At 45.3% G+C, this 27976-nt stretch overlaps 1 protein-coding gene across 2 annotated transcripts; it reads left to right on the top strand.

Annotated features, from left to right (window-relative positions):
• The first annotated feature begins 1669 nt into the window (after window positions 1-1669).
• Window positions 1670-27660, top strand: LOC135906984 (arylsulfatase B-like). Of its 2 annotated transcripts, none has more exons than XM_070531858.1 (10): window positions 1670-1872; window positions 8690-8798; window positions 11303-11462; window positions 13105-13217; window positions 14050-14160; window positions 20196-20321; window positions 20484-20610; window positions 24578-24871; window positions 25848-26284; window positions 27407-27660. In XM_070531858.1, the coding sequence occupies exons 1-10, from the start codon at window positions 1838-1840 to the stop codon at window positions 27533-27535; spliced, it is 1641 nt and encodes a 546-aa protein (XP_070387959.1). In that variant the 5' UTR covers window positions 1670-1837; the 3' UTR covers window positions 27536-27660. The 2 variants fall into 2 exon arrangements, with proteins under 2 accessions (XP_070387959.1, XP_070387960.1); XM_070531859.1 differs by lacking the exon at window positions 1670-1872 and adding an exon at window positions 2145-2350.
• The last annotated feature ends 316 nt before the right edge of the window (window positions 27661-27976 follow it).

Raw genomic sequence — 27976 nt, 5'->3', positions numbered from 1 at the left:
AAACTACCGAAATAAGTTATAATAATGTTGGGGCTCATAGAAAGCGTCGCAAACATCTCTCAGTACCAGTCACTAACTCAAATTAATTACGCCAGGATCGCCGAACTGTTTTTCCCTAACTGCGTCACAAGTTTTGGTTCCATGCCATAAAAGCAAAAATTGCTTGACAGGCGTCGCAGACTGTCAAACAAAATTTCTCACCTTGCCGTAGTCCAGTAGTGCAGTGGTAGCGTGTCGAAGTGCAGAAGGAACGCAAGAATTCGCTGGGAGCCCAACAAACACGCTACATCCAAAAGAGACGGGTTGTCGAACAGGCGAACTTCGCATGCGCAACCGGCGTCGCTGGCTTCGGTGGCCTGTCTGGCGCATGACGCATGCATCTGTCGCGCCTGGCGTGCCGTTAGCTTGTTGCTAGGTAACGCAAGACAAATTAATCGCAAAGTATAAGTTCATTTGTGCAGATTCTTTTTTTTTTTAGTTTTAGGGGAATGGATGCATGAATTACTTTTTTTAATCAGTCGGTGCACGTGATTAGTGGGCAGCGGGCCGCATCACGTCGGGACAGAGAGGCCATGCCCATCCGCCGCCTCGCGTGCCCGATGGACAGCCCAGAGCTGTGCTTCAAAGTCCGAGCTGCGTAGAGCTCGGTCCCACTCTTCCTTGGTGGTCCTTGCCCCCGGTCCCAGCGGGCAACCCCAGAGCATGTGAGCAAAGCTAGCTATATCCGTACAGTAGCGACACGCACCGTGAGGATGCGCGTCCGGAAAGATTTTGTGCAGGAAGGCCGGATATGGATAGGTGTCCGTCTGAAGCCGCCTGTACGGGACTTCTTGTGCTTTATTGAGTGCTTTGTGCGCTGGCGGTAAAATTCTCTTGACTAACTTATAATGCTGGGTGATATCGTTGTAAGTGACGAGGGGGTCACGCTCGCTCCCCCATCCTGCCGAGAAAGAGTAAGAAATAAAACTAAAACGTTCTCTCTAAGTTAATTTCACATTCTTTTTTTTTTCATGACCAACGGATGGGATTAACAAGCCGTGACCTGTTTCCTGTTGCCAGTTTTCGCCGAGCGTCCCCTATTGTTGAATGTCTTTCTCTGTGTGCATAGAGTTCATTATAGCGCATTCTACGGACGAAGCACAGGGGGTGAGTGGCGAGGGTGCGCTGCAGCTCTGAGGCGAGCGCCGATGACGTACAGGTGGTGAGAGAGAGGGTACACAGGCGATATGCTTTTGCTTTGTATCGAGGCTACGGCATTTTGGGTCAACGTGCACGGCATACGCACTCGGCGATCCGCTGGAAACTAGCGTACCACAGCTCCGCTGTAGAAACGCCGTCATGAATTCCAGCACTGTCAGAATTCAATCATTCATGTGTCTCTTCCTCGCCGCGGTCGCTTAGCAGCTATCGTGTTGCGCTGTCAAGCACGAGGTTGCAAAATAATTCCCGGCTGCGGCGGCCACATATAGGATAGGGGCAAAATGCAAAAACGCTCGTGGCCCTTGCATAGGGGGCGCGTTAAAGACCCCTTGGTGTTCAGAATTAATCCGTAGTCCCCCACTACTGCGTGCCTCATAATCAAATTGCGGTTATGGCACGTAAAACCACAGGATTGAATTCAGCGTGTCTCGTCTATACCAGATTCCTGGCGTTTGACAGACATTCTATACGTACATGACGTGCAGAAGCATTTTTACCTTTGCAGTTGTGTTGCGGCCTCGCTCGGGGCGCCAGAAACTTGCAGGCTTGTCAAATTTCAAGGTTCCACATGGCTTTCGCAGCAACTGTATCATTATTCTATATCGCGACGTAGGGGCCGAAGGTTGGCCTGCTGATTATGAAACACAACAGAATGACTGGCGCTTATAAACGGTGAGTGACCGAAATTATTCTGTGAATTTACTGAAGCTTCAATAGAACAAAAGAAAAAGAAGAAACGCACCTGCTCATACTTATGATGCACCCGTGTCTATGAATTAGGCCATGGAGCATTGTACCAATTTATGTGGGGATGCTCGCACCTGCTTCCATGTGTTGGTTGCCTCTATTGCACACTTGCCTTGCCGACACCACTCATTTCACCTGCCCGTCGGATAGGCGACGGTAAAGTGCCCATCTGTTTGTTTTCCACGTCGCACATGCAAGGAGTTTATGATCCAGCTACGGTGGCGATGCCAGTACACGCTGGTCCACACCAACCATTCAGGTGAAGACAAGCCTACAAATTATACTCGTGTGCGGTAGATATAGCGAGGAGCACGATTCCATTCTTTGTCACGTTTACTTGCGGCTAAGCGTGAGGAAACACTAGGCTGCATTCTCTGGCATAAAACATGCCTTGCTGCAGAAGGTAAGCTGGTGCATATTTCTTACTTTCCTCAGCCTAACCTACCTATTTAGCACACTTTTTGAGATTCTTCAACCAGATGTACAAGGACGCTCACTTTTATGCCGAACGCCTCATTTAAAGAAAGCACTCATAGAAGATCTAGTTTTGAACTATGTGATGAAAATTTCTCTTTAAATAGGCAATATCTCTTTAAAGGGTCATGTCATTAACTGTTTTTCTATAAATAAGAAGTGTCAAATCAATACGGTGAGAATCCTCACGGGAGTGCATCACTCTATTCACAGCACTGATAGTATAAGCAGAGCGTCAGATAATTTTATCGTTGTGTCATAGTGGTATTAGCTGAACTAGATTCGGGATGTTTTCGTCCGCTTTCGTGTCTTTAACTAACTGTAAAGTGACAATAATCATTTCTGGCTCGAACGTGTGAAACCAAGAGTGTTTACTATTCATACAAAGGATATATTGTAAAAAAGAGCGTGAGTCATGATCTTGAGTAAGCAGTGAACTGTGGTTACAGGAAAATATAGAAGGCGTTTCTCTGAAGAATTTAAGCAATATTTAAAAACTACTCCTCCGTACTGCTCGCTTCACGTTAGGAACTATACTACAGCCCCATGGTTCAAGCAATGGTATCTACTAAAGGTTATCTTGTTTCGCTGTTGCCGCGCATGTGTTTGGTGCGTTTTGTGCGCTGTGACAACGCGTCTCTTTCGGTGAGCAGTCGTTTCTCATGTGGGCTGCATGAACATGAAGCATAATCGAAATAAAGAACAGCATCCATTCATCCATCCTTGAGCGTTTATTGTCCATAGGCGTTCATTGCCAGTCAGCATAGCACTGAACCGTTTATTGTGAACGTGAATATTGGGTTCCCAGGCTACACAAGGCATCCTCAGAATATCCTCAAATGGTCTAAGCGTCCTCGTGCGTGACAGGGTATTTTGGCAGAAAAGAGTTTAATGGAGCCGACGAGCCATGGTGCCGATGGTCACGGAGAGCAGCCGGTGGATGCAACTGCTTAGGACGAGCGCGTTAGCGTGATCTATCTCGGCGCTCTTCTTTCTCAGCGGCGCTGGGGCCGACTGTAGCGCCGCTATATACATATATATACGTGATGCAGTGGTGGGGTACATGTAGAGCATCCACCTCACATGCAAAAGGACCGTGGTTCAAATCCCGGTGCCGGGTCATTTTCCACCAGATTAAACAAAATTCCGCGTGTTGATAGAATTGCCTAAACAGGCCTCGAGTGCGGCCTCATCCCGGTGACCAGACCCGGGAACGCACTCCCTCACCAGAGCCGGTTTGGCCACACCCTGGTGCAGTACTTGGCCACAACCTCCTCTATGAATACAACAATCAAACCATAGCCCTCAGTCCCGAGCAGCTGCAAAGCAACTGACCACGGCGGCGGTCAGAACTGTTACGCTGCAGAGGGTGCTAAGAATCTCTGGATCCGGACAGGCCGCCATTGTAATCTGAACCTGGCAACGTTTAACGCTAGAACGTTATCTAGTGAGACGAGTCTAGCAGTCCTATTGGAGGTATTAGCTGGCATAAAATGGGTTATAATAGGGCTCAGTGAGGTTAAGAGGACAAAAGAAGCATATACAGTGCTAAAAAGTAGGCACGTCCTGTGCTACTGTGCTACCAGGGCTTAGCGGAGAGACGAGAAGTAGGAGTGGATTCCTGGTTAATAAAAATATAGCTGATAACATACAGGAATTCTATAGCATTAACTATAGGGTGGCAGGTCTTGTGAAACTTAATAAGAGGTACACATTGAAGGTCGTATAGGTCTACGCGCCGCCTACATCCAGTCAGGATTACCAGCAAGTCGAAAGCTTCTATGAAGACGTGGAATCAGTGATGGGTAAAGTCAAAACAAAATCCACTATACTGATGGGCGACTTCACTGCCAAGGTAGGCAAGAAGCGGGCTGGAGACAAGTCTGTGGGGGAATATGGCATAGGTTCTAGGAATAGCAGGGGAGAGCTATTAGTAGAGTGTGCAGAACGGAATAATTAGCGGATAATGAATAACTTTTTCCACAAGCGGGATAACCGAAAGTGGACGTGGAGGAGCCCGAATGGCGAGACTAGAAATGAAATAGACTTCATACTCTGCGCTAACCCTGCATCATACAAGATGTGGACGTGCTCAGCAAGGTGCGCTGCAGTGACCATAGGATGGTAAGAAATAGAATTAGCATAGACTTGCGGAGGGAACGGAAGAAAGTGGTACATAAGAATCCGATCAATGAGTTAGCGGTAAGAGGCAAAATAGAGGACTTCCGGATCAAGCTACAGAACAGGTATTCGGCCTTAACTCAGGAAGATGACCTTAGTGTTGAAGATATGAACGACAATCTTAAAGGCATCACTAAGGAGTGTGCAATAGAAGTTGATGGTAACTCCGTTAGACAGGATACCAGTAAGCTATCGCAGGAGATGCAAGATCTGATTAAGAAACACGAATGGATGAAAGCCTCTAACCCTACAGCTAGAGTAGAATAGGCGGAACTTTCGAAGCTGATCAACAAGCGTAAGGTAGCTGACATAAGGAACTATACTACGGACGAAATTGAGCATCCTCTCGTGAAAGGAGAAATCCTAAAAGCAGTGAAGAAGAAACTAGAGATAGGCAAGACTCGGATGTAGGCGCTAAGAGACAAAGCCGGCAATATCATTACTAATATGGATAGGATAGTTCAAGTGGCTGCGTTCTATAGAGATTTATGCAGTACCAGTGGCACCCACGACGATGATGGAAGAGGGAATAGTCTAGAGGAATTTGACATCGCACAAGTAACGTCAGAATAAGTAAGGAAAGCTTTGGGAGCTATGCAAGGGGGAAGGCAGCTGGGGAGGATCAGGTAACAGCATATTTGTTGAAGGATGGTGGGTATATTGTTCTAGAAAAACTGGACACCCTGTATACGCAATGTCTCATGACCTCGAGCTTACCGCAATCTCGGAAAAATGCCAACATAATCTTAATCTATAAGAAAGGGGACGCCAAGGACTTGAAAACTTATAGATCAGTCAGCTTATTGTCTGTTGCCTACAGAGTATTTGCTAAGGTAATGAAGTATTGTAATGAAGAAGAAAAGTGGCTCTTGGGCGCAGGCGCTAGCACGGCGGGATCGAAGAAAGAAGAGGAAGTAAGAGTAAAGCAGGCGATAGCAGGAACGGTCTCTTGTCTGCTTCTTTTATTTACGATGACAACATTGATGTATTCAGGTAGCATGTGTGGGTTTATTGTCCAATCACCTTCCCCTAGAAAGCTCGCCGACTTGTGACGCCTGCGGCAGAGAGGATGTTCTACTTCCGCCGCCAAGGTTTGTGAGTGGCGGCACTGGCTAACACCCCCATAGTTACTTCTAGTAGTAAAACATAAGTACACCAAAAAGTGGACAGGATAACGGCGCCGTGGTAGCTCAATTGGTAAGAGCATCACACGTGTAATGCGAAGACGTGGGATTGTTCCTCACTTGTGGCTAGTTGCTTTTTCATCTATTTTCATTTCCATTAGGTTATCATTTCTTTAATTTTATTGGTAAGAACAAGCATATTGCCTTATGTTGTCCTTGGTGTGTTTGTTGGATTCTTATATTATTAGTATAATTGACAATTGAATTGTCAATTAGAAATAAAACGAATGGGCACCTGCCTGTCCACTGCTTGGCGAGCACGTGAAAGCCGATCATGAAGGAAGTAAAGATTTTGTGCCCCTGTCGAGATAGCCGAGCGAGAGAGCTACTCGAGGCGTACCATATTAGAAAGAAGGGACAAGACTGTGTCAGTGACACCTCAGTTTATTTACACAACAGTGAAATGAGGTTTATTGACGAGCGTATGTAGGTCGCGTTTTGCATATATAAGGTTTTTTTTTTCTTTTACCTGGTCTTTTTCGCGCACGCGCAGTGGTGTATGTAGGGGGTGTACTTATATGTGGTCGTTGTAGAATAAACATTAGTTGCAATTAGTCTGCACCCGTCCTTGTCCCATGCTGTCTCTGTGGTCCATTTGTTCGCGCAGTTAAACAGTGTTCGCTAATATGCACCAACTCAACCAACAACTTCTTCTAAACCCTCTCCATTAGTTACAGTAGTGCGCGTTGCTTTAATATACATTTGAAGAATATTTATGTATGGATAATGTATGCATATAATGTATAACTATGTGCACAACAAATTATCTTAGCAAGCGTTAGTGAATTACGAGCAGCATAGGTCATTATGGAAAAGTATGGTTATCCAAGCAACAATATATTTCACAATGTTGAACTAGCTTAATGCTGTAACCCAGAGATAGTCAGCTTTGCCGGTGGGATGCTTCAGCATACAGCTGCAATGAGAATCGTACCAAGTGGCAGCTGCGTAAAGGTTGCGCAGCTGCTTCCTGTCCATGTCTCGTGACAATATTTATTTGATTTCGTTAATAAATATTGCAAGCCTTTTTCGTGCCTTGGTAGAAGGGTCATAGACACAAAAGATAACAGGCGTTACACGAAAATGCTCTAGGAAAGCAACATAAGCACTACAAACGAAGATATGGTAATTTGCAATATTAAAATAAATCAAGGACTGACATTTTCAAGAATTTCGATGCTAGTTAGAGCTAGTTCGAGTTTAACTTATTAAAAAGGTAGGCTGAAGCATTCAGTTGATGTACGAATATCGAGCCATTGCAAACTTTCTGCTCTACATTTCAAGACCTTCAGACCCCTGGATTCTTGTTTACTTCTTTGGCTCCTGCATGACCATTCATAGGGTTTATATTCGGCATTAGTGCAATCGTTATGACTGTACTTGTTTATCCAGCCGCGTCCAGCACCTATGCCGGCCGTAGGTGTAGTAATGTATATCTGAAAGGTCCTTGGAAATATGGGCCGAATTAATTCACACAACAAACTTCAGACTTCTTGATGCTTAATTATTTTTAATCGTTTTTATTTATTCATTTACTGAGTGGATATTGGTGTTTGTATTCATCGACTAGTAATACATACTTACTTCTGATGACTCATTTCGTGTGTCTTATAGAGATTTACAATACCTTTACATTCCGGAAATATTGTTAAGCTTTGTGGACTTGCGTTACCTTAGTTCGCAATAATAAATTTTACATTTCAGCTATTGTGAATCTCTTCTTCGCAACGAGATGCATGTTCGCACCATCACATTTTGACATGTAGCTGATATATATACAACAGTCGGTTAGCAGTGAAATAATCAATTTAATTTAAAAAATCACCACCCAAGCACTCGGTACAGATCGTTAACCAGTGAAGCTGAAACGTGTGGCCCCGGTGTTTATCACTGGGTTAATCCGACGGTTCAGTAAACGACGGCTTGGTAGGCTGCCGGATCCTCCGTACGCAGTTGCTGCTTGCGCTCGGCTGCACCAGCCTGTTCTTGTGCCTAGGCTGCAGCACCAGCACAGCGTAGACGAGCTAGTTCCCGGTTCTTCTCGCGGCGTTGCTGATTGAAAGCTGCCAGCTCCTAAAGAGTACGTATGACGCGTGGCCTACCCATTTCAGAGCCGGAGAGAAATTGTCGCGCTCGCGCCCGTCAGCGACGGAGAGCAACGACGTCAACATTGGCGCCGCTAATCCAACGCCACATAGAGAGCACAAAGTCTTTTCACTCTGATCCATGACGCCATGTTAACTGGCCCGACTGCCATAGAATCTAATGGATATGCTCCTGAGTAGGCAACAGTAATTTTGACGTCACCGTTTTCATCCCACCAGCCTTGTCAATGGAAATTTCGGGCCAGGTAGCATGACCTCATGGAGATGGGTAAACAGACCTTGTGCTATCTAGGTGGTGCTGGCTAATTGCGTGCCTCTCTTCCTCTCTTATTTCGCGCATGCGCATGGGGTTGCGCCGGAGGAGTTTTCAGCGTACAGGCGACCGACACACGGACGGAGGAATCGGCTAGAGATGTACAGCTTCACTGTAATATTTGTGCATTGGTAAAATGAAATATATATACAGTCGTTGTTCGCTTAAATGCAGGCAGGAACATCCTGAAAACATGCTCGAATAGACAGAATAATGTCCTCAAACTATTCCTAGAAATGTTCTCAATATGTAACTTGGACCGATAAATGAATCCAGGTAGGACCAGTTGAGGAAATTTTACGAAGATGGAACGTCCTGAATCCCATGCCCTGTGGGACTAGCTCAGGACGTATTTGTGTTGTCTGGGTCGATTCAACGAAAATGCATTCTGTGACGCAATGTTACTGAGATTGCCGTCTCGTTACTGTATGATTATTTCTATGGGGCCTATTATTTCCTCCATTTATTACTACTCTTATTCTTAGGTCAGCGAAAACCGGCCTTTTCTACCTCGCACTTGTACCTTTATTACTGCTTTTTGTGCGGTACCAAAGGCAGCCCCCTCACATCATTATCTTCTTGGCGGACGAGCTGGTGAGTGAGTGACAGCTTTTTACATTTAGCATTTTGTACCGGTTTTCCCATGCTTGAGTTTTAAGGGGCATAAAAGTGAACTGTAAGGTGATCTGGGTAATAGCGAAGCTTCAACTCTTACCTTGAGAGGAGGCTTGGTGAGAAAAGAAAAGCAAAACGAAGGATGTTTGGCGAAGCCGTCTGAAGTTTTCCCGCCAGTTTACCGTGATCTTCCAATTTCTGACAACGTTTAATCTGGTGATTATACTTGATGATCGTTCAAAAGCACCACATTGCATTTTAAGTGAAACAACCACTAAGCCTAGCGATATTAGAGCGCTTTTACTGTGTTAGACAATAATACGGAAAAAAAGAAAGCTCTTTTTTTTGGTATTTCATGCCACTATATATATGATCTGGACGATACACTAACATCCTTGCGCTGAGGTTTCAGTGCAGGGTACGAAGTACGAAGTGCGCCATTCCTTTTCCTTAGTATTAACCAACATTTTCCCACCCAACGAAATAATATAAAGCTTTGGGAGCATGTTTCCGCCGTCTGAGTGATTTACTGTTGCTCTTTAGTGTCTCGGAGAATCACAGAATCTCCCTTGGTTCTCTAAAAATTTCAACGTCCAGCAATTTCGAAAGCCTGATGCTTAACTATTAGTGTGAAGCTATTACATATGCTTCACTTGTATTCGATTCCACGTGTACATATATTTCACCATTATGGTGAAGGCAATTTAATATTTATAAAATTTTTCCTATAGCCAGGCACATATGCCATGGTCACTTTAACATACAGCGCGAACGTCACATAATCGAGCCGTCAATACGCTTTGCCCGTACACAACACAACAAAACAGTTAGGCAACCATTCAGTCACCTTAGCATGCATCAATATTCCCTGTTTCCTCATGCTATTTCATTGTGGAATAAATTACCACAAGAAATAGTTAGTGCTAATACCACACAATCGTTTGTTCATCTTGTGAATGGTTTTTCTTTTGATTAATAGCATGCACATAGGGAAAGAAATTAATTAATCATTGTCTGTGTTTTGTAATAAAATTAGGTGAAAATGCTGAATTGAGTGACCTGTTGTGTGCACATGGTTTGTCAGTACTTGTGTTGAGTTGCAAACTACAACTGTTGTTCCTATATCGTATTCATGTTCATATGTCTATATTTCAAAGGCTGATGTTAATGTATATTATATTCTATATATCTTTATTATTGTTCTGTATTCTGTTTTTTGTTATTATTTCTAGCCTTGTTTGTTACTATTGATGTAACCACTCCTGCTTGGGCCCGAATAGGGCCTGCAGTATTTGTAAATAAATAAATAAAAAAAATATTACACCATAAGTTATTAGCCATAAATCTCGTAACTGCTTTAACAACGAATAAGCAAGGTTTCCTTTGGCCAATCGCAGAAAGAACGATATTTAATAACTTCGTCAGCAATTAACTTTGTTGAATTGTACGTAACAAATTACATTTAATTTATTATTATATTGAACTACATTTCTCTAATATTGTAAAATGAAGATGAAAAATCGACTATATAATAAAAATAACTAATTACATTTTAATGTAATTACATTATGGCCCATAGTGCAATTTACAAATCCTAGCGTAGGAGTTCGCAAGGCGGATACACTTGGAACAAATTTTGAAGATGTCACCTGTTTCGAGATATAAATTCCCGAACTTTGCGGAGAAATGCATTGGAGTTCCAGTTAATTTGTTAACAAAACGCCGTTTCATGCACTGAAGCACACAAGTGCTTCAGTGCTCACAAACTAGAATTGTGATATCTGCCACAGGCAACATTTAAAAATTTCTGAAAGTGTTCGCTGAAACACCCTGCATATGCATTGCACGTGTCTTGGAAGTAGTGAACCTGAGGCACCAAAGGATCTGCCTGTCCCGCGTAACTAACAGTCCGTAACGCCTGTTTTCAAATGCGTTTCAAATTATTTCAACATACGAAAGGCCATGTTATACTTTGTCAATAATAGGAACGGTAATTCTGCCTCAAGCACAAGTATATTTAATTTTTCGTGTATTATACAGTGAAATTTCTACAGCTTTGAGTACCTGCAGATAAAAACTGTTGAAAATCGGCGGCGTTTTGTTTTGCCCACAGCTCTGACTCGTCCCTATCTGATTTGGCCGCTTTATTTTTTGTGGCGAAAACCAGTGAACAGGGTTCGCCTTAGTAAACAGCAGAATGGTTTCGTGCCATCGATTCATAAAGTTAGGTTGCCGATGACTGATTCGTTATAGTTACATCGGTAATGTGACAACCTTCGTTGATCAGCTGGAAAGACGATTGTTGCACATTACAACCATTAAATAAATTTCTGGCTTGCGAATGATGCAAGCACATGTTTCGGGCAAATCTGCAAGTCATCGAGTCTCATTCAGCATGCTAACGATATTTAACGCCCTAAAATAAAGCTGGAAAAGACAATGTTTGTACGGTCACACAGTATGGACGTCTGTCGCTGTTGCAGGGATGGGACGACGTAAGCTTTCACGGGTCCTCTCAGATCCCAACGCCAAACATTGACGCACTCGCGGCAGATGGTGTCGTACTGAACAACTACTACGTCCAGCCATTCTGCACTCCTTCAAGGGCTGCCCTCATGACTGGACTTTACCCTATACGTACAGGTGATGCCTCTCTGTCGTAACCACGATAACAAGTACCAGAAGATTATTAGAGAGAGACACGCAAATTGAAGTTCTAGCAAATTTCGCTCGATATCTACACAATATTGTCATTTCGGCAGTGACTGAGACCCAGACTGCTGCCAGATACGTCAGCACAGCAGCGGTCCAGTTTGCGAACGTTCGTTTACGCACAACCGCGTAATAGAAATAAAACAAGCTAGAATACCTTGTTTAATTTCGAATGGTCACTAGTGTGTATCCGAAAAATTCCACCAAATTCCACCGCAATTTTTGGGTGAGCGCCTGCCGCATATAAAAGCCCCGATAACTCCTTGCAAATATTATCGAAACTTCAATGGTAAGCGCCCATTAAAGGCAGCGTCAACTGTTGACCGTAATTCTCCTCGACTCCCTGCAACTTTACCGATCACTGGAAAGCTTCACCAAACTGCAGCGTCTGACGCACACCAAATGTTGAGCTTTTGCTCTTCTGGTCTAAGTTTTCGTGTCGCAGCAACTGGAAACAAATAGAGCCCGTCGAGCACGTGCCTTATTTTATATCCGAGCATCAAGCCATCACTCACGCAACTCACGCCACTATGAAAGCACCTGCATGAACCGGCGTGACGTCAATTTCGCTCTAATTCCCCAGCTGCACCTCTGACATCGACTCACATTCCTCCAGTTCCGCGAGCGCCAACGCTCTATGTCTGTTCACGCAAACCGATAACACGTGTTTTCTAATGAATCCGGCTACATTTTTGTAACTACGACAATATATCAGTTCCAAGCCGCTAGCTATTACTTTTTATTTTTTGCACCGATCGTTCAGAAAGTTCTGAAGCACTCTCAAGTTACCCTGTGGGCATGTTTTGCAATTATTTTATTCTCAGCAACATTTAACGACTTCCATATTTTAAACTGGGAACTCCTACCAGTGACTGCACGTGTATTGATCAATGGGAATACTAATCAGGTACAGGGAACAGGGATAATAATCGTGACATATCCTGTATTGTGTTTTTCGGTTAACAGCTTAGTGATATGCTTGATGACCTCGATGTTTTCATACCGTATGGAAACCGGAAAAACAAAACATCGTTTAATGAAACTTTAGCAGCTGACGCTGCAAAGCAAGACGCAAAACCAGTGCTACCTAGAGTACTCCACTCCTGCTCTGTCGGTGGACACCTATGCTACCCGATGTGTGTCCTGAAGGCTGAGACACACCATCAGCGCCTATCCGCAGCCACTCAGGATCAAACAGACAAGCACGGAAAAAGCAGCGACGTAATGTACAAATAGCTTATCATCGTGGTATTGTTGTAAAGCGGCCACAACGTAACCAAGCAACGCTATGGACGTACATTTTCATAAAGATTAAGCATTAAAATGCGTGTACTAACCTATGCGGACATATCCTCGCCTCGTTTTCTTAGACATTTATGCAACTTTTTTTTTCTGGTGTGGAACTAGTATTTGCTTGACAATTTTAATTCGCACTCGTTTATTTTTTCATTTGTAAGAAGTTCCACGCGGCATTTTCAGTATTTCAGCACCTACTTGTACGCTCGCTGCCGCAATGTGCGCATACAGCGTCATAAATGGGACTGCGGTTTTTTTCTATATCTACGCTACACAGGCATGCAAGGCCGTCCTATTGGTATAGCTGAGCCTTGGGGATTGCCCTTGAACGTGCGGATCATGCCCCAGTACTTCAAGGAACTTGGTTACGAGACCCATTTGATCGGAAAGGTACGCGCCTTGATTGCTCTAGTGATAGGTTTGAAATGTTTTGTCGAAGGTCTAGCTGGCTTTTCCCGGAAAGACTCCCACGCGCTCAAAATTATCTACCTCTCTGGGTCTCTTAAAATTGACCTCTTCCCTCTCTCTTTCCCTCTTTGCGTTAAAAAGGCAGAACCGATCACGAACAGAGCTTTACTTTTTATACTTTTCTTTCATTGTTCAGTGATAAACTACGTGCAATAAGTTTTTGGCGATGTAGACAACAAGGTTGTCCTTGTTGTCTACAACCCGCCGCGTTAATCCAGTAGCTACCCGCCGTGCTTGCTCAGTGGCTATGGTGTTGGGCTGCTGAGCACGAGGTCGCGAGATCGATCCCTGCTGCGGAGGCCGCATTCGTATGGGGGCTGTATGCAGACACACTGGTGAGCCGTGCATCAAGTGCGCGTCAAAGACACCAGGTGGTCAAAGTTACTCCGGAGCCTTCCACAATGTCGCGCCGCTTAATCAGATCGTGGTTTTCGTGTGTAAAATCTCAGAATTTTAAGGATTTCTTTAACACCACAGGGGCGATGAGAAAAACGCTCTGTGGGATGCTCCGAATTAATTTCGGCCTCTCGGTGTTTAATTCCGGCGTAAATATAAGAATGGCAGTGGTGTCACATTGCGATCCCATCAGAATGCGGCCGCGCCACACCGACGATCGACGACGCGACCTCATTCTCAGCAGCGGCACGCCATAGCCATTGAGCCACGCCGGCGAGATGAACCACCAGATAAGCTGAAAAACACAGTATACCTTCTCTATAGTTTCTGCGTATTGATATCAATGCATCATTCGCAGTGGCACTTGGGTTACTACACGAGAGACCATACACCAACATCTCGTGGTTTCGACCGCTTCTACGGCTTCCACAATGGAGAAGAGGACTACTTCACGCACAACGTTACGTGCGTAAGTACACAAGCGCCAGTTGTGTCGTGCGTACGGAAATAATGCTGTAATGCTTATTCGCTTGAGATACAAACGTCCTAATTTTCCATATATAAAGCTCTCTTGGAGGGTCATACTAAACACCGATATCTCAACGCGAAGCCAATCAGCCGTTACTAGATTTGGCAACACAAATTCATTATATCGCAGAGCACTTTCAATGCAATAGCGTTAAGGGCCCCGTATCACAAAAAATTCGCCGTCGGCGTCTAGCCTTGGACGTCGTTCCCGCAGAAATCATTTTAACCACGCGTGGCCAACCACGCAGGCCCTCCATGTAGCGCAAGGAAGTTACTGAACTAAATAAATTTCTCAAGTTAAAATAGGTCAGTAAATCGTAAAATATGGCGTGCACGCGAAGTACAGAAAGGATAGCGTAGGACTGTTTTTGTATATACGAGAAAACAAAGTTCTGTTATGCGGAAATTAAAAAAACACAAGCCCCTTTTCCACTGTTGCTCCCATTTATAGAGAGGTCATGGACTTCGCCGGCGCGCAAATCTCACAGACCCATAAAGCGGCGCGCTCAGTTCTTTACAACAGCTCCAGATGGCGGTAGCCTCCGGCGTATCGCGTCCTACGCAAGAGGCTGCATTTCAACCAGAAAGCTCGCCTTCGTGCATAGCGTTCGCCGCCGGTGTTTCCCGGTAAACGTTACAGTTACGTAAGCTGCAGCAGCCGGGAAGCCTAGAAAGCAGTCAGGGATCGTTGAATTATATCGCGTTCCACTATTAAAAGCGAAGCTTAAGCGTCCTGCCAGTTTTTCGACAACTTGGGAAGTAATAACAGAGTGCTAGACACGCTATGAAACAAAAAGTCAAGGAGGTGAGGTAGCGCTGCATTGTTCCAAAAGGACACACACAAAATAACAAATGACAGTCACACAGACAAGATTATGCTCTAGTTGGCTCATGATTCATGATCAAGGACAAACTAGCCAACCGTTTAATAAACAAACGTTTGTTCATGTTACTTTACTTTCGCAATAATTAGACACAAAAAATATTAAACTCTCTTACACTTTAGTAAGCCTCTTTAGAGCACGTAAGCTCTCGAAGTTTCTCAGGTGACATTTCATATTGCTGCAAGAAAAGAGAAAAACAATATCTACCATTCAAGCTGTAGAAGAACACAGGTTGACATTCTGCTCCGCTCCACAGCCATTAGTAAATAACTTTTGGCTTCAGAATTCAGTGGTGCAGTCATAAACGGATGTGTTTCATAATAATGTGTAGTGTAGAGTACAAAATTTAGTCAATAATACATCCTTATACTTTTCGACTCGCAAATTTGCACTGAAAAAATAGAGATCTGGGGCTCACATCGAAATCACCAGAACATATAATCCATGTAGAACTGGCCCCGGCCAGCTGCAATAGCATATCACCCTAAACAACGCACTCGTCGAACAATGAGCCGACTGTATCTTGACGAAACGCCTATAAACTGGGTGCGACAACACCATTATTTGGGGTTAATTGTGGATGATCGCATCTCTTGGCGTCCTGCCGTTAAATCTGTACGACGCAAATCGCACTCCCTTCTTAAGTATGTGGCCGCCTTGACTGCTCGAGGTGCTGGTTGCGACCAAACAACGGCTCTTCAAGTGTACCAGTCATCTCTACTCTCAGGCATACTGCACGCATTACCAGTTTTGAACATACCACCTAGTTTGATGGCCCAACTGGAGCGAGATCATCGCGTTGCCCTTCGACTAATGCTTGGATTACCTCGTGAGGCGCAATCTATTGCATTACTTACTGAAGCGCATCAGTTACTCCTGAGGCTGCAAGCAGATCAGAGAGCTCTATATCATATTGAGCGTCTGCACCGCGCATCGAATGGTCAATCGCTCCTTGATCGTCTGATTCACCACCCATTATCTCGCATGGGAAAAATGGCGGCATTATTTATGGATATCACTACCATTTCTGAACGTGCTGCTTCAGATACGTCTCCGCCTCCAAATGGTATCACGAAACACGTATTCCCCATTTTCCTCACAATCCCTGACATGCACAAAAAGTCTGAAATGGCTGTTTCGGCAAAATTCCAATTGGCTCAATCTCACTTGTTCGAAAAGTTTCCAGATTATCTTCAAGTTTTCACAGACGCATCTGTACAGAACGACGGTCAAGGCGCGTCTGCAGCTTTTTACTGCCCTTCAACTCAAGTACGACGTATCTTTCAGATACCTCATCCAACTTCGTCAACAACTGCGGAACTAGCAGCAATTAATGTTGCATTGAAATGCGTGCAAGAGGAGTTAATTACATCGAAGGTTGTCATCTTTACGGACTCCCGTGCTGCCCTTAGCAGGTTACAACGCAGTGAGCTTGATTGTCCACTTGTGCGCAGTATTAATGACTGTGCGAGCAAAATTACATCACGTGGGGTATCTCTCGTCGCTAGTGAGAAACTATCATCTCCTTGGCCTGCGGTGTGCGACACTCGAGGAATGTTTATACCCCAGTGGCTGTGCATCTAAACGTGATCAGGCCCATCGCGCCCTACTAACCTTTATAGAACAAACTAACTTAGGTTCACGTTTGCAGCATGAACATTGAACATTCTGTAGTAGCATGACCTTCAGTGACCGGCCCTACTGTGTGTTATCAGTACTGTACCCTAATGCTTCTTCCTTCGAAGATGGGAGGTGGTGAGTTCAAACACCTTACAGTGTATATTGTGAACCGACTAACGGTGAAACGGTGATTACATGCAGCTTTACTTGGCGTCTCATCGTGGAGAACACAATTAGCCGCATAGCGAACTAGCCATGGATGCGGTTGATAATTGTGCAGGCTGTTCGACGCGGCGTCGCTTTAATTCTGGCTGGAGAGTTCTACTTTAGTCTTTAGATTTGTCCTGTTGCAGTGTCCTGTTGCTCTACTTTCCTCTTTCCTTTTTCCTCCCCTCCTTCCTATCTTCTATTTCTGTGTTGCTGTCACCTCCCTTCAGAAGAGTAGGCAGGCGTTGTGGCCCTTCCGGTGGCAGTTGCCAGCCTGCTCCTCGCTTTCCCTTTCCTAATACCTGTGTATGTGTGTATATGTGTTCAAAACAAATAATAATGATATTTGAGACCGAATAATATAAGCATCAAATAGAGCCAGAAGCGAATCGAACAAAATAGACTGTCAAATATTTTTCGAATAATGAAAAACCGTATTCACGATTAAGTTAAAGCGTTGTTTGCGTCCTGGTATTGATAACGTTAGCAAGTTTGTGTCAGCACATTGCACATTATGAAGCATTGTTTATTTTAAGCACAAATGTAGCATTCGTAATAAACAAGCAGAATTATTAGCATGCCCATGAATTTCCGTAGAGCGCGAATAATCACTGAATGGACGTTTAAGTGTGGCTGTCTTAGCGAAGCAGCCTGATCCATTATGCATGTTCTGATGTTTCGTGTTTACACTACGCCCGCAAGGACTAAATCTATCGTACTTTTGTTGCAATTGTATCTTTCATTGAGCAGACTTGACGTTCTGAAATATTCGAGAGGTATTCGAAAAATATTCGTCTTTACGCGTAGTGACTAATCGATTCGCAGACCAAATTGAACAGAGAACTATTCTACTCCTTATTCAAAAGTTTCGAATATTCACACATACGTAACTGATTATTTCACGTTAGAAGCATGTGCTACTGTTACTCATCAGGGCAGCTGACTGACGCTCAACTTGTTCTCTTCGCTCACTTTCGCACGTACGTTGACCTTTCCCGTCGTCCCGTGATCCATTTCGCTCCACACATTTATTCTCCGCAATCTGCGGCATTCTTTCCCGGCAACTCCAATCGTACAATATTTGTACAGTCCGAGCAACACTATGTGTGCGTACTATCTTATGCTTCTCCGAAAATATAGGTGCAAACGCCACCAGGCTAACAGTCTGCGTCGTAAGCGGAAACAGCACAGCCTGATCGTCATGAAATCATCAGAGGAAGTTGGAAGAGGATTTATCGAGCTAGCAAGAAAATACTTTAGACTTGGTATTACAGAGAAGCTTTCTTTGTCTGCCTTCGACTATCCCGCTGCTGCCACGGCAACCACGGTGGCACGACGAAGACGATGTCACGACGACAGCATAACGATCGTGGGATGACGATGCTGGAGTGGCGACGATGGCACGGTGACAACGTGGTGTCGATGCTCGAATGATGCCGACGGTATGACGGCAAAGGAATAACAAAGACGTAATGAGCCACGTGGCGTCGCGACGCTACAATGACGACAATGGCATGATGACAACGAAATGATGAGGATGACGTGCCCGACGTCATTACGACTGCAGGATCACAACGCTTGGAGTGACGACGATGCTACAATGACGACGGCCTGAAGACGACAGCCCGACGACGGTGCATGACGATAACGTGATGTGGATGCTGGAAGGATGTCGATGGTATGATCACGAAGGAAATTGGACCGACCACGGAGGCACGACGGCGGCAAAATGACGACACTGGCATCACGATGACCAAATGACGTCCATGTGACGACGATGGCATGACGACAACGTAGTGCCGATGCTGCAATGATACCGGTGGTATGCGGAAGGAGGGGTGACGATGCTGGTGTCACGATGAAATAACGGAGCTAGAACTACGACAATAGCACGACCACACTGAGTTGACGATGCTAAAATAATTACAATGATATGTCGACAATGGTATGACGATGCTGGAATGACGGCAATTGTATGACGACAAAGGCGTGACGATGACGTCATTACAGGCAGTGGAAACACTACGACGAAAGGACAAGATGAAATGACGGCGACTCTGGGTGCTAATACGACAATGTTGTGATAACGGGGTGGTAGCGACAGAATGACGATGTCGGTAGGAGGACGACGGCTCGAGGATGGCAGCCTGAGGACAACACTATGACAACGCGGGGACAGCGTCACAGTGAACACGACGAAAGCCTGTATGACATGACCACGAATGCATGCTCATCATAGCATTAGGATGATGTAATGACGTCCACAGCATGACAACGACGGCGTGATGGCGTTGAAGCTAACGCCCGCTCTTACATCCATACCGTGCCACTGCGAGCCGTATCTGTATTCATTATATCCGCTATGTCCTTGCACTATGTTCGGCACTGGCCATTTATGCAAGGCTATAGCCAGCAGCCAGCAGGGATGAATATGGTACGACGACGACATGACGTCGACGGCGGGACAACGACGGAACGAGGACAACGTGATGCCGATCCTTGCCAATGCTGGCCGACGTACGCCGCCCAGCGCATTTTCGTACGCCTCAATCACTTTCTCAGAGTACGAGACGTGGGCACGAGGACAATGGGAGGACGGCAGTGGAATCACTGTTCCAGGAAAGCGGTGATAGAGCCACCATGACGAAACGACAACGCCGGAATGATCATAATCAAGGGTATAGCGACAGGGGTGGCCTTTTTTTGTACGAGCTATTGGGTACGAGCTATTTAGATTGCCGCAGGAGAGCCAAGTCTTGCGTTTTATGTTCCCCAGTGCCACAACTGCTGATTCACGTGACGGCTATGTGCGTAATGCGCACCAGCCAACCTGTTGGTTCCCATTCTGAGCGTCCAGCCACAGATACGCTTCCCCGTCTTCTTCCGAAAACGGATCCTTACTGTGAAACTTTAAACATCTTTGAAGATATATTTTGTTGAATTGAAGACGGTATACTTTGGGGTTTTCCGTGCTAGAACCACCATATAATGATGAGGCACGCTGCAGCGGGGAATTACAGATTAGGTTTGCCCTCCTGGCATTCTTTAGGTGGGGCCCAGTGCATGGTACAGGGACGTTTTTGCATTTCGCTCCCACCGAAATGCGGCCGCCACGGCCAGGATTTGACCCTCCTTCCTCGGGCTTAACAGGTTTACGCCAAAACCACTAAGGCGCCCCGGCAGTTTTCTTGCCGATTTTTCTGAAAGCCTTCTGACGCAAGGCGTATGGCGTATATCGACATTTTTCTTGTTCACTCTTCTGCAGCAAAACCAAACCGGTCTCGACTTTTGGCTCAACACGGATCCATTGTGGACGAGTAACGGAACTTACTCTACAACCCTGTTCACACAGCGAGCCAAGGACGTTATTCGGAACAGAAAAAAAGGCAAGGTAACGTTGCTCACACTGTTATTCTTACCGCTAATTGAAGAGGCTAGCATTTTCTTTTGCTACAAGGCCTTTGACTTATTTGTTAAGCTTTACATTTGTAAGGTGCAAAGTGCGCCCTCCTAACATTTTTATCAATTCCAAATTGTTCCCGCCTGTTTCCAGTCGCTCTTTCTTGTCCTGAGCTACCAGGCAGTGCACGGTTCAGGGAGCAGCACACCATTGCAGGCTCCACCGGAGAACATCGAAAAGTTTCCGTACATAGGTGAAACAAGCAGAACAATCTTTGCAGGTAAGGCCCCTTCGCGCTGCCCTTCCGGTTGATGCATCACTGACCTCTATATGTTCTCTTTCTTCGAGATGAGCTTGCAATATTCCGTTAATTACTTAGCGTGAGAACAGTGTTCCTTTCAGCAAGAAAGAACTGTGGCCCTATAGGGTCAAACTAGTTCAATCTGTTTTTATTCGAATCTCTTGAAGTCAATCTGTTTTTATTCGAATCTGTTGACGTCAGTCTTGGGTAACCACTGACGCAAGCATCGGGCGGAGGCGCATCGCGTTGTTTCACTAGCACAATCAAGCGGTCTCTTCGTTTATAGCAAGTCACACTTGGTTCCTTTCAAAGCGAATAACATCGTCGACCTTTGACAGGTTTTTCTTAACTAATTGACTGACAAGCGAGAAGAAGCACGCAGAAGTGGAGAGGGTTTCGGTAGGGCCGAGCTAGCGCAGTGAAAGTACAAAACTGAATGAGGAGGGTGGTGCCCGCTTCTGCGACTGACGCGCTCCTTCTTGCTTAGCTTGCGGTGGTTGGTCGAAAATCGCGGCGACGTGCAAAGGAAACCTAAAAATTTTACTATAACGGGTTCTCAGCGAAGATGAGTTGGCAGAGCGATGTATATGAGCCGAAAGGATGTGACAACGTTATACGTCCACGAAAGAATATTTATTATGAACAAATAAATCCATTCTTCCCAGCAGCTCCTATCAGTTAATGCCAGATCGATCGGCGGGTCGCCTTCTTCCATTCCTTTCGGAACGGGGAATTCTCTGGCTATTCCGAAAAAAGAAATCTGTTGAGTTCGGCACATCAATCATCAATGCGTCCACATAACTTAGATGTGGTGAGCTTTCACGGTTTTGTGGAAGGGGAAGTGGGCGAAGCCCGGAAGCCTGTGACCAATAAGGGAGTGCTAAGGGGCAAAAAAGAAAGGTGTAAAATAAGAAATTATTATTTTTCTTTTAGTTGATTTAATCATGTTTTAATCAACGGGTATGCGTCATATCAGATAAGGAAATTCGCTGTTTTCGTCACGTCGCATAACAGACAGGCGAACTGGGGATGGCCACAAACGATTTCACCATTTGTAGAGATCTGATTGCAGAAAAATAATAGAAACAATTTGGAACAGATTAAAGCGATACTGAACAAAACTTTTACCGCCGGGATTTTTAGCCCAAATGGAAGCTTTGGTGCTGACATTGCTTAACACAACCTTGTTTTCAGGCAGAAACTAGCGGGAAATAATGAAAGTAAGCATTTTTCACAAAATACCGCGTCTAGAGGCCGAGTCGTGAGCTAGAGGAAGTGACATTTCTGTGAAATTGTCTGTGCCGGATAACGGCTCGACCGCCATCGCCCGCGTCTCTCCACCCGTATGGACGGCGCCGTACGGGAGCGAACGACGTCTCAACAGTGCGGTTGCTCTCAACGCATATTTGTTTTCGCAAGCGGAGCTCATGCCCAAGTCTTCAAAATCGCCTTTTGTGTTGTGTGCTGCTGTGTAATGTGATCAGTCAAACACCTGGCAAGACGCGGGAGAATGCCTCTACGCCACTGCGCGAAATGGTATGGGAATAGTATCGTCGGGTGAGACAAGCGGTGCCATACCTTTCCGGTAGAGCCGAAGCATGAAAGGAGATAAATTAGCGCTGCGCGCAAGTCGCAGCCCACATGGCTACTGTCAAAGCGTGACTTTCTATGCTCCGAGCACTTCGAGGACAGTGACTAAATATCGGACGAGTCTTGCTTTGCTGCAGCGCTATAGCGCTCTGGCATGCCAGCGAAAGGGCGCTGACATGACAGGGTACTTCAATACTTTTCATCCGGTCATGAAACTTCCGCATAACGCTATGGGAGAGCTTGATACAGCATCCGCAGTGGCCGCACTACAGCGCTGTCGCAAGTACAAGGTGGACTGGAGCAGACCCCGAATGGACGCCACAGGCACTCTATGCGTACACTCGCTATTGCGCAAGGGTCGACTGCCTGAATCGGCGCGTGAATATTGCCTACACAACATGCAAATCGCCGCCCTGTTTCTGTGCACCTACAGAGCGCGGCTGCTCATTTCTGTTGCTTATGCTGCTGCTGCTGCAAGCCGGCTCACATGACGTCACGGTGGTCGGCGCGCCCCTCCGCGCGTCCCGGCTGCAGCGGCCGAGCGCTCACACTCGTCCAAAAATACAGCCATCTGTTCAAAAATATGTAAAATAAACCTTGCGTATCGGAACAGTAACGATTTCCGAGTAGAATTTCGATGTTTGACTCTTTTTCATATTTTTGTTCACTGTCCCTGTAAAGTGCTTGTGAATGTTCGCCTTGGTTAAACTCATGTCTGCATTCTTTTAGTTTGGCTGAAGTGTATGCTTGCTAGACTTCTCTGGGGTCCACTCTGCGTTTGTGTATCTGTTGCATTGCAATGTTGTGCTGTTGGCTCGCACCCGGGCCGCTTCCGGAGAGCGCCTGCTTTGGGAAAGCGGTGGCCGAATGCTGTTTGGCGAAAAAGGGAGCAGCAGGGGTTCTCGCGCACTGGGTCCGGCGAGCGCCATAAATAGCGTAGCGAGCCGCTGCAGTGACATCTGATGGAGAAGGCAATCATTGGGGAATGTTTGGGTCGGGTCTAGGCGGCGCGGGCGGCTCGGGTGGTTGGGGCGGCGGCCACCGTCAGTGCGAGTTACGCAGCCCGGACATGATCCCGTGGCTCGGGGTGAGAATGTGCGTGGCTGAGAGGTTCCAGTGTAAGCTGAGACTTGAGACACAACGGACCGATCTCGTCAAGCACTCGATCGGGCCAACGGACTGCCACGAGGCCTTTGCTCAGCCGCATTCGTTAATATGAACTCGCTTTCCTTGTTTAACATATACTCAGTGTAGCCGCTAACGTCTATAAATGTCTGTAAATAAATTCAGTTGAATTTATTGACAAACAGCATCTTTAGTCCCGGAATACCGAAGCCGACAACAGTGCAGCGGCTTAGGAAAAGCCGAGAACAAACGAAAAACACCAAGAAAGAAGAACCCGGCGGAGGAAGGAAGACTTTACTGTCCCTTTAAGGTTATAGCTCCTCTGATCTCACAGAGAGTCACCATAATTTTTTCGACAAGAGCGCAGGATTGCGTTATAAATAGGGGTCTGTATAGACAATAATGTTCTTGCGCTAAAGCTGCTCGTAAGAGCAGGCGTTGGACAATTCTGATGTCGGATACATTATAAACGAAGACGGCTGGCCAATGGCAGAATTACCTCACGAGAAAATTAAATGTGTCATGAATTCTGCTTCTGGCTATGTACATTGTGCATCCACATGATTCCTGTTTAGTGGGTGACACGACGCTTTCTTTCTTGCCTAGGCATTTAAATGACACTGTGTCATTGTCAACATAAATATGTCATTGGACCTCCATATGATTCCTGTTGACTAGGTAGCAGTAAGTTTTCTTCCTTGCTTAAATTATTGCACATATCGCTTTTCTATTAGAACGTGCCTGATAATAGTACATGCTTTAACCTTCGGGTAGTCACGTGGTACGAGTCGACAACGATAGAGTGATGTGTGAATATGCCACCGTGTGATGTTAGTTTAATGCTTATTATATCCAAAAAGTTCAGTTTGGCACACGCCTGACGAAGACGAAAGGAACGCGGGAGGGTATATAATCCGAATTTGAGGCAATCTTGCACCGAACATAAAACAAGCTAGCACGGTGCTATTCAACCCGCCGCCCATGCTGACACGAACGGTGCCACAACAACGAGCGAATATCACACAGTGAAGAGAAGGCTAGTATATAAAGTAACGTTCGATTCACGAATAACAGCAACGGGCCCATGGAAACCACATCTGCTGTAGGGCGCAATACGTCAACCAAACTCCTGTCCGCTTTCTTACCCCCGGCGCACTACTTGTGGCTATTCGTATGCAGCTATTTCGCTCGAGATTTAGCGTAAGACAAAGCAGCTATGTTCATTATGCAGGCATGGTGGACGCAATGGACCTATCTGTTGGCGAAGTTTTCCAAGCACTGAGCGAGGCCGGAGTGCTGGACAACACAGTCATCGTTTTCAGCAGCGACAATGGCGGAGCTCCTTTTGGCATGCATTCCAGCCGCAGCTTCAACTGGCCCCTGCGCGGTACGAAGGGCACGCTGTGGGAGGGAGGCACTCGGGCGGCTGCATTTCTCTGGAGTTCGCTGCTTGCCCGGAGACAAAGAGTGTCAAATCTACTAATGCATATTACGGACTGGTTGCCCACCTTGTATTCCGTTGCCGGTTAGTAGAATCACGTCTATCGTTTCTGCATGAATCTAGGTGGCGAAAAAAAAACGCGATCGTTAAATTATGTAGAGGCTTGTTGGGACCTCACTTGCCGCAGTGATATGTCGGTTGATAAGGACCGCTTTATAATCTGCACCAAATTGTGAGAATTGAGAAGCTTCTCTAATTCGAAGAAAAAATGCCACGAGGAAGAACAGACACGTAAAGTTTGAATAACTGATGGTGCTCAATATATACACCAGTGCTAACAAATATGCAAATGCTGCATAGCTAATGGTTCCTTCGACTGCGAAGCAGAGCAAATTTATACTTAATTTTTGGATGGTAAAAGTGAGCATTACGAACAAGATGACATTAAAAATGAGTAAATCGAGCATTGTAAAACTAATCAAGAAGAAAATACTGACGGAGCAGGAGCAAGCAATAAGACGGAAAGGGATGCATTTATTCGCCTTCTTGCATTCTGTATGAATATAAGAAATGGGCACACTTATGACTGCCCGACATCAACCAGGAATATAAAAGGTTCGCGAGGTCGCAACCCGGATCGAACGCCCTGAAACTCGTTGACGGGCAGGCACGATACTCCCAGATACTCCCCTGCGACACACAATGTTCCCATTTTAATATGCAATTTATGAACACAGTATATCATTTTGTTTGTTTTGTGACCATTCTTTTTGTTGCCATGGAATGGAGTTCACTACACTGGCAATGAATGCCTGGTTTCACTAACATAATTTATTCACATTGAAAATTTCAGCTTGGAAAAAAGAAAGCCTCCGTGCCGCGCCGGTATTTCATCCTATCAGGTTGCGTTTCGAAGAGTCTCAAACAGAGCCTTGGACAATAACGTTTACCAATATGATCCCTCCAGGCTAAACCTGGAGCCTTATGCCACTATTATTCTCGCAAGCGTCCATATTCCTTTTGCCTTACCTTAGGCGTGCAGTGTTTTTGTGTTTTTAAGGTGGCAACGTAGCGAAGCTTCCTCAGCTGGACGGACAAAACATGTGGCAGCACCTCTCGAATGCGTGGCGTTCACCACGAGCCGAGGTGCTTTACAACATCGACCCTTCGCTCTCGGCTGGAGCAATTCGCGACTCGAGGTACAAGTTAGTGGTGGACAGCACCGGCTTGTTCAACCAGTGCTACTTGACGGCGGGAGGCAGCCGTCCACGACGTGACCTGGACGACCTGCTCTTCACGTCCAACGTCGTGAAGACGCTCAGATGTATGTACGGAACGGACGGCGGTTTCAGGATTCCTAAAGGGTGGAGGCGACGAGCGACGCTGAACTGTAGGGAACCGTACGAGAGAAACTTTTCGTCGAGCGATTCTGTCTACCTCTTTGACATCGTCAAGGATCCGTGCGAGCTGAATAACTTAGCCAGAGTCCATCCCAATGTGAGTAATCTGCCTCCTTATTACTTTCACTGAAGCAGTTTTTCGATTCTTTGATCGTAATGGAAAAAACACTGACATAGCGCCAAAACGCGTTTCTTTTGTTCAATTCAGTGAAAGACATCAAAGAAAACACAGATTCTTAACGTTTTCGGCCTTATTTTGTTCAGGAAAATGGGTGTTGCACAATGCTACCATTGAGGCCTTCTCGTGTGATGGTTCGAAATCAAATTCTTCATTTCGGCTGGGTGCACTGAGTAGGGTGCTCAAATAGCATCCACGAAACGCAGACCCAGATGCATGTTCAAATACCTTTGCACAGAAAAGAATGTTCCAGAGGCACTATTCACCCAAAGGCACCGGACCGGTTCCACTGCCAGCTGGCACTAACGATTTAAACACACGCCATTATTACATGTTGCGTAAGGATTGGTGGGACGCACAGAAAATGCCTAGAAAATTAAACAGTTCTGGCTTGATCAGTTTACTTTCCTTTATCTATTAATAGACGAATTGCACCATAGCGGTTTCAAAAATTACTACATTTTCCTGCCATAATAGACTCACATTAACACGACAAAATACAAAAGACGGAAATGTTCCCTTTAGAGAACTCAAGCTTTTCCGGATTGTGATAGCATGATTCAAACCAAAGTCTTGTTCCATACCACCTAAAATGCTCTCGAAAAGATTCTCTCAGTCAAAATATAGCAGAGTCACCCACTAAATTATCATGTGACACTGACAAAACTTCCACTGTGCATTAGAGTCAGGCATCCGCATTTATTTTCCAGCGTTATAATTTTCCAGCTTACCAAACAGCGCTCCCATTTACATATTTGCCGATAATTGCAACTCTTCAATTTGTGAGGGGTAACTGCACAAAAATACACAGATTTTTCTGAACTGTACAAACACTTGAAAACGCCAGCTGAACATTTCTGATAGAAAAGCCGCGAAGTCTGGAGCCAATACACGAATAAAAAAACATCAAGATACCATTTTAACGCTCCCAAGACACTACTTATGCAGACCAAGCCTCCTAATACCAGTCGGACGCAATGAATTTTCATATCTCTCATATATGTACGCGACACAATAAGTTATGTATTTTCATTTCAACAGATTGTGGCGAAACTACAGCAGCGCCTCAATGCCTACCAAGCTGTCGCCGTGCCGGCACTACACAAGCCAAAAGACCCGGCTGCTCTTCCGGACAGGCACAATGGAACGTGGGCGCCATGGGTACTGTGAACCCAGAAGTTCTTCATCACCTCATGCTTCGAAACGGTTCCCATTCCTAGGGTGTCAAGGACGGGACAGAAACTACGAATTTTCAACCACTTCCGGTGACAGCTGCCAGCCTGCTCCTTGCTTTCTTTCAAGTACATGTGTGCTTTCAACAACAACAACAACAACGACAACAACAACAACAACAACAACAACAACAACAACAATAATAATAATAATAATAATAATAATAATAATAATAATAATAATAATAATAATAATAATAATAATAATAAATCATTCAGCAGAGTCACTTAAAGCGACATTAAAGGCAAATATTAAGTAAAGCTAAAGTGATAGATTAGTGCTCGACAATCTTTAAGGCCTATATATTATCGCGAACAGAGACTTAGTAATCGAAAATTGAGGTCAATGCAGGGCATGACTAGAAACTCCCCCGGGACA

The sequence above is a fragment of the Dermacentor albipictus genome, chromosome 1 (genome assembly GCF_038994185.2).
Source record: "Dermacentor albipictus isolate Rhodes 1998 colony chromosome 1, USDA_Dalb.pri_finalv2, whole genome shotgun sequence".
Classification (NCBI taxonomy): Eukaryota; Metazoa; Arthropoda; class Arachnida; order Ixodida; family Ixodidae; genus Dermacentor; species Dermacentor albipictus.
The sequence above is the reverse complement of the archived record's forward strand: the minus strand, read 5'-3'. Positions and strand labels throughout refer to the sequence as shown.

Excerpts from the sequence above, each read along its gene's own strand:
- LOC135906984 (XM_070531858.1), top strand. The coding sequence starts at position 1,838 with ATGAAACACAACAGAATGACTGGCGCTTATAAACG. Across the intron at positions 1,873-8,689 it reads ATGACTGGCGCTTATAAACG|GTCAGCGAAAACCGGCCTTT; the intron begins GTGAGTGACCGA and ends TCTTATTCTTAG. Across the intron at positions 24,872-25,847 it reads CACCTTGTATTCCGTTGCCG|GTGGCAACGTAGCGAAGCTT; the intron begins GTTAGTAGAATC and ends TGTGTTTTTAAG.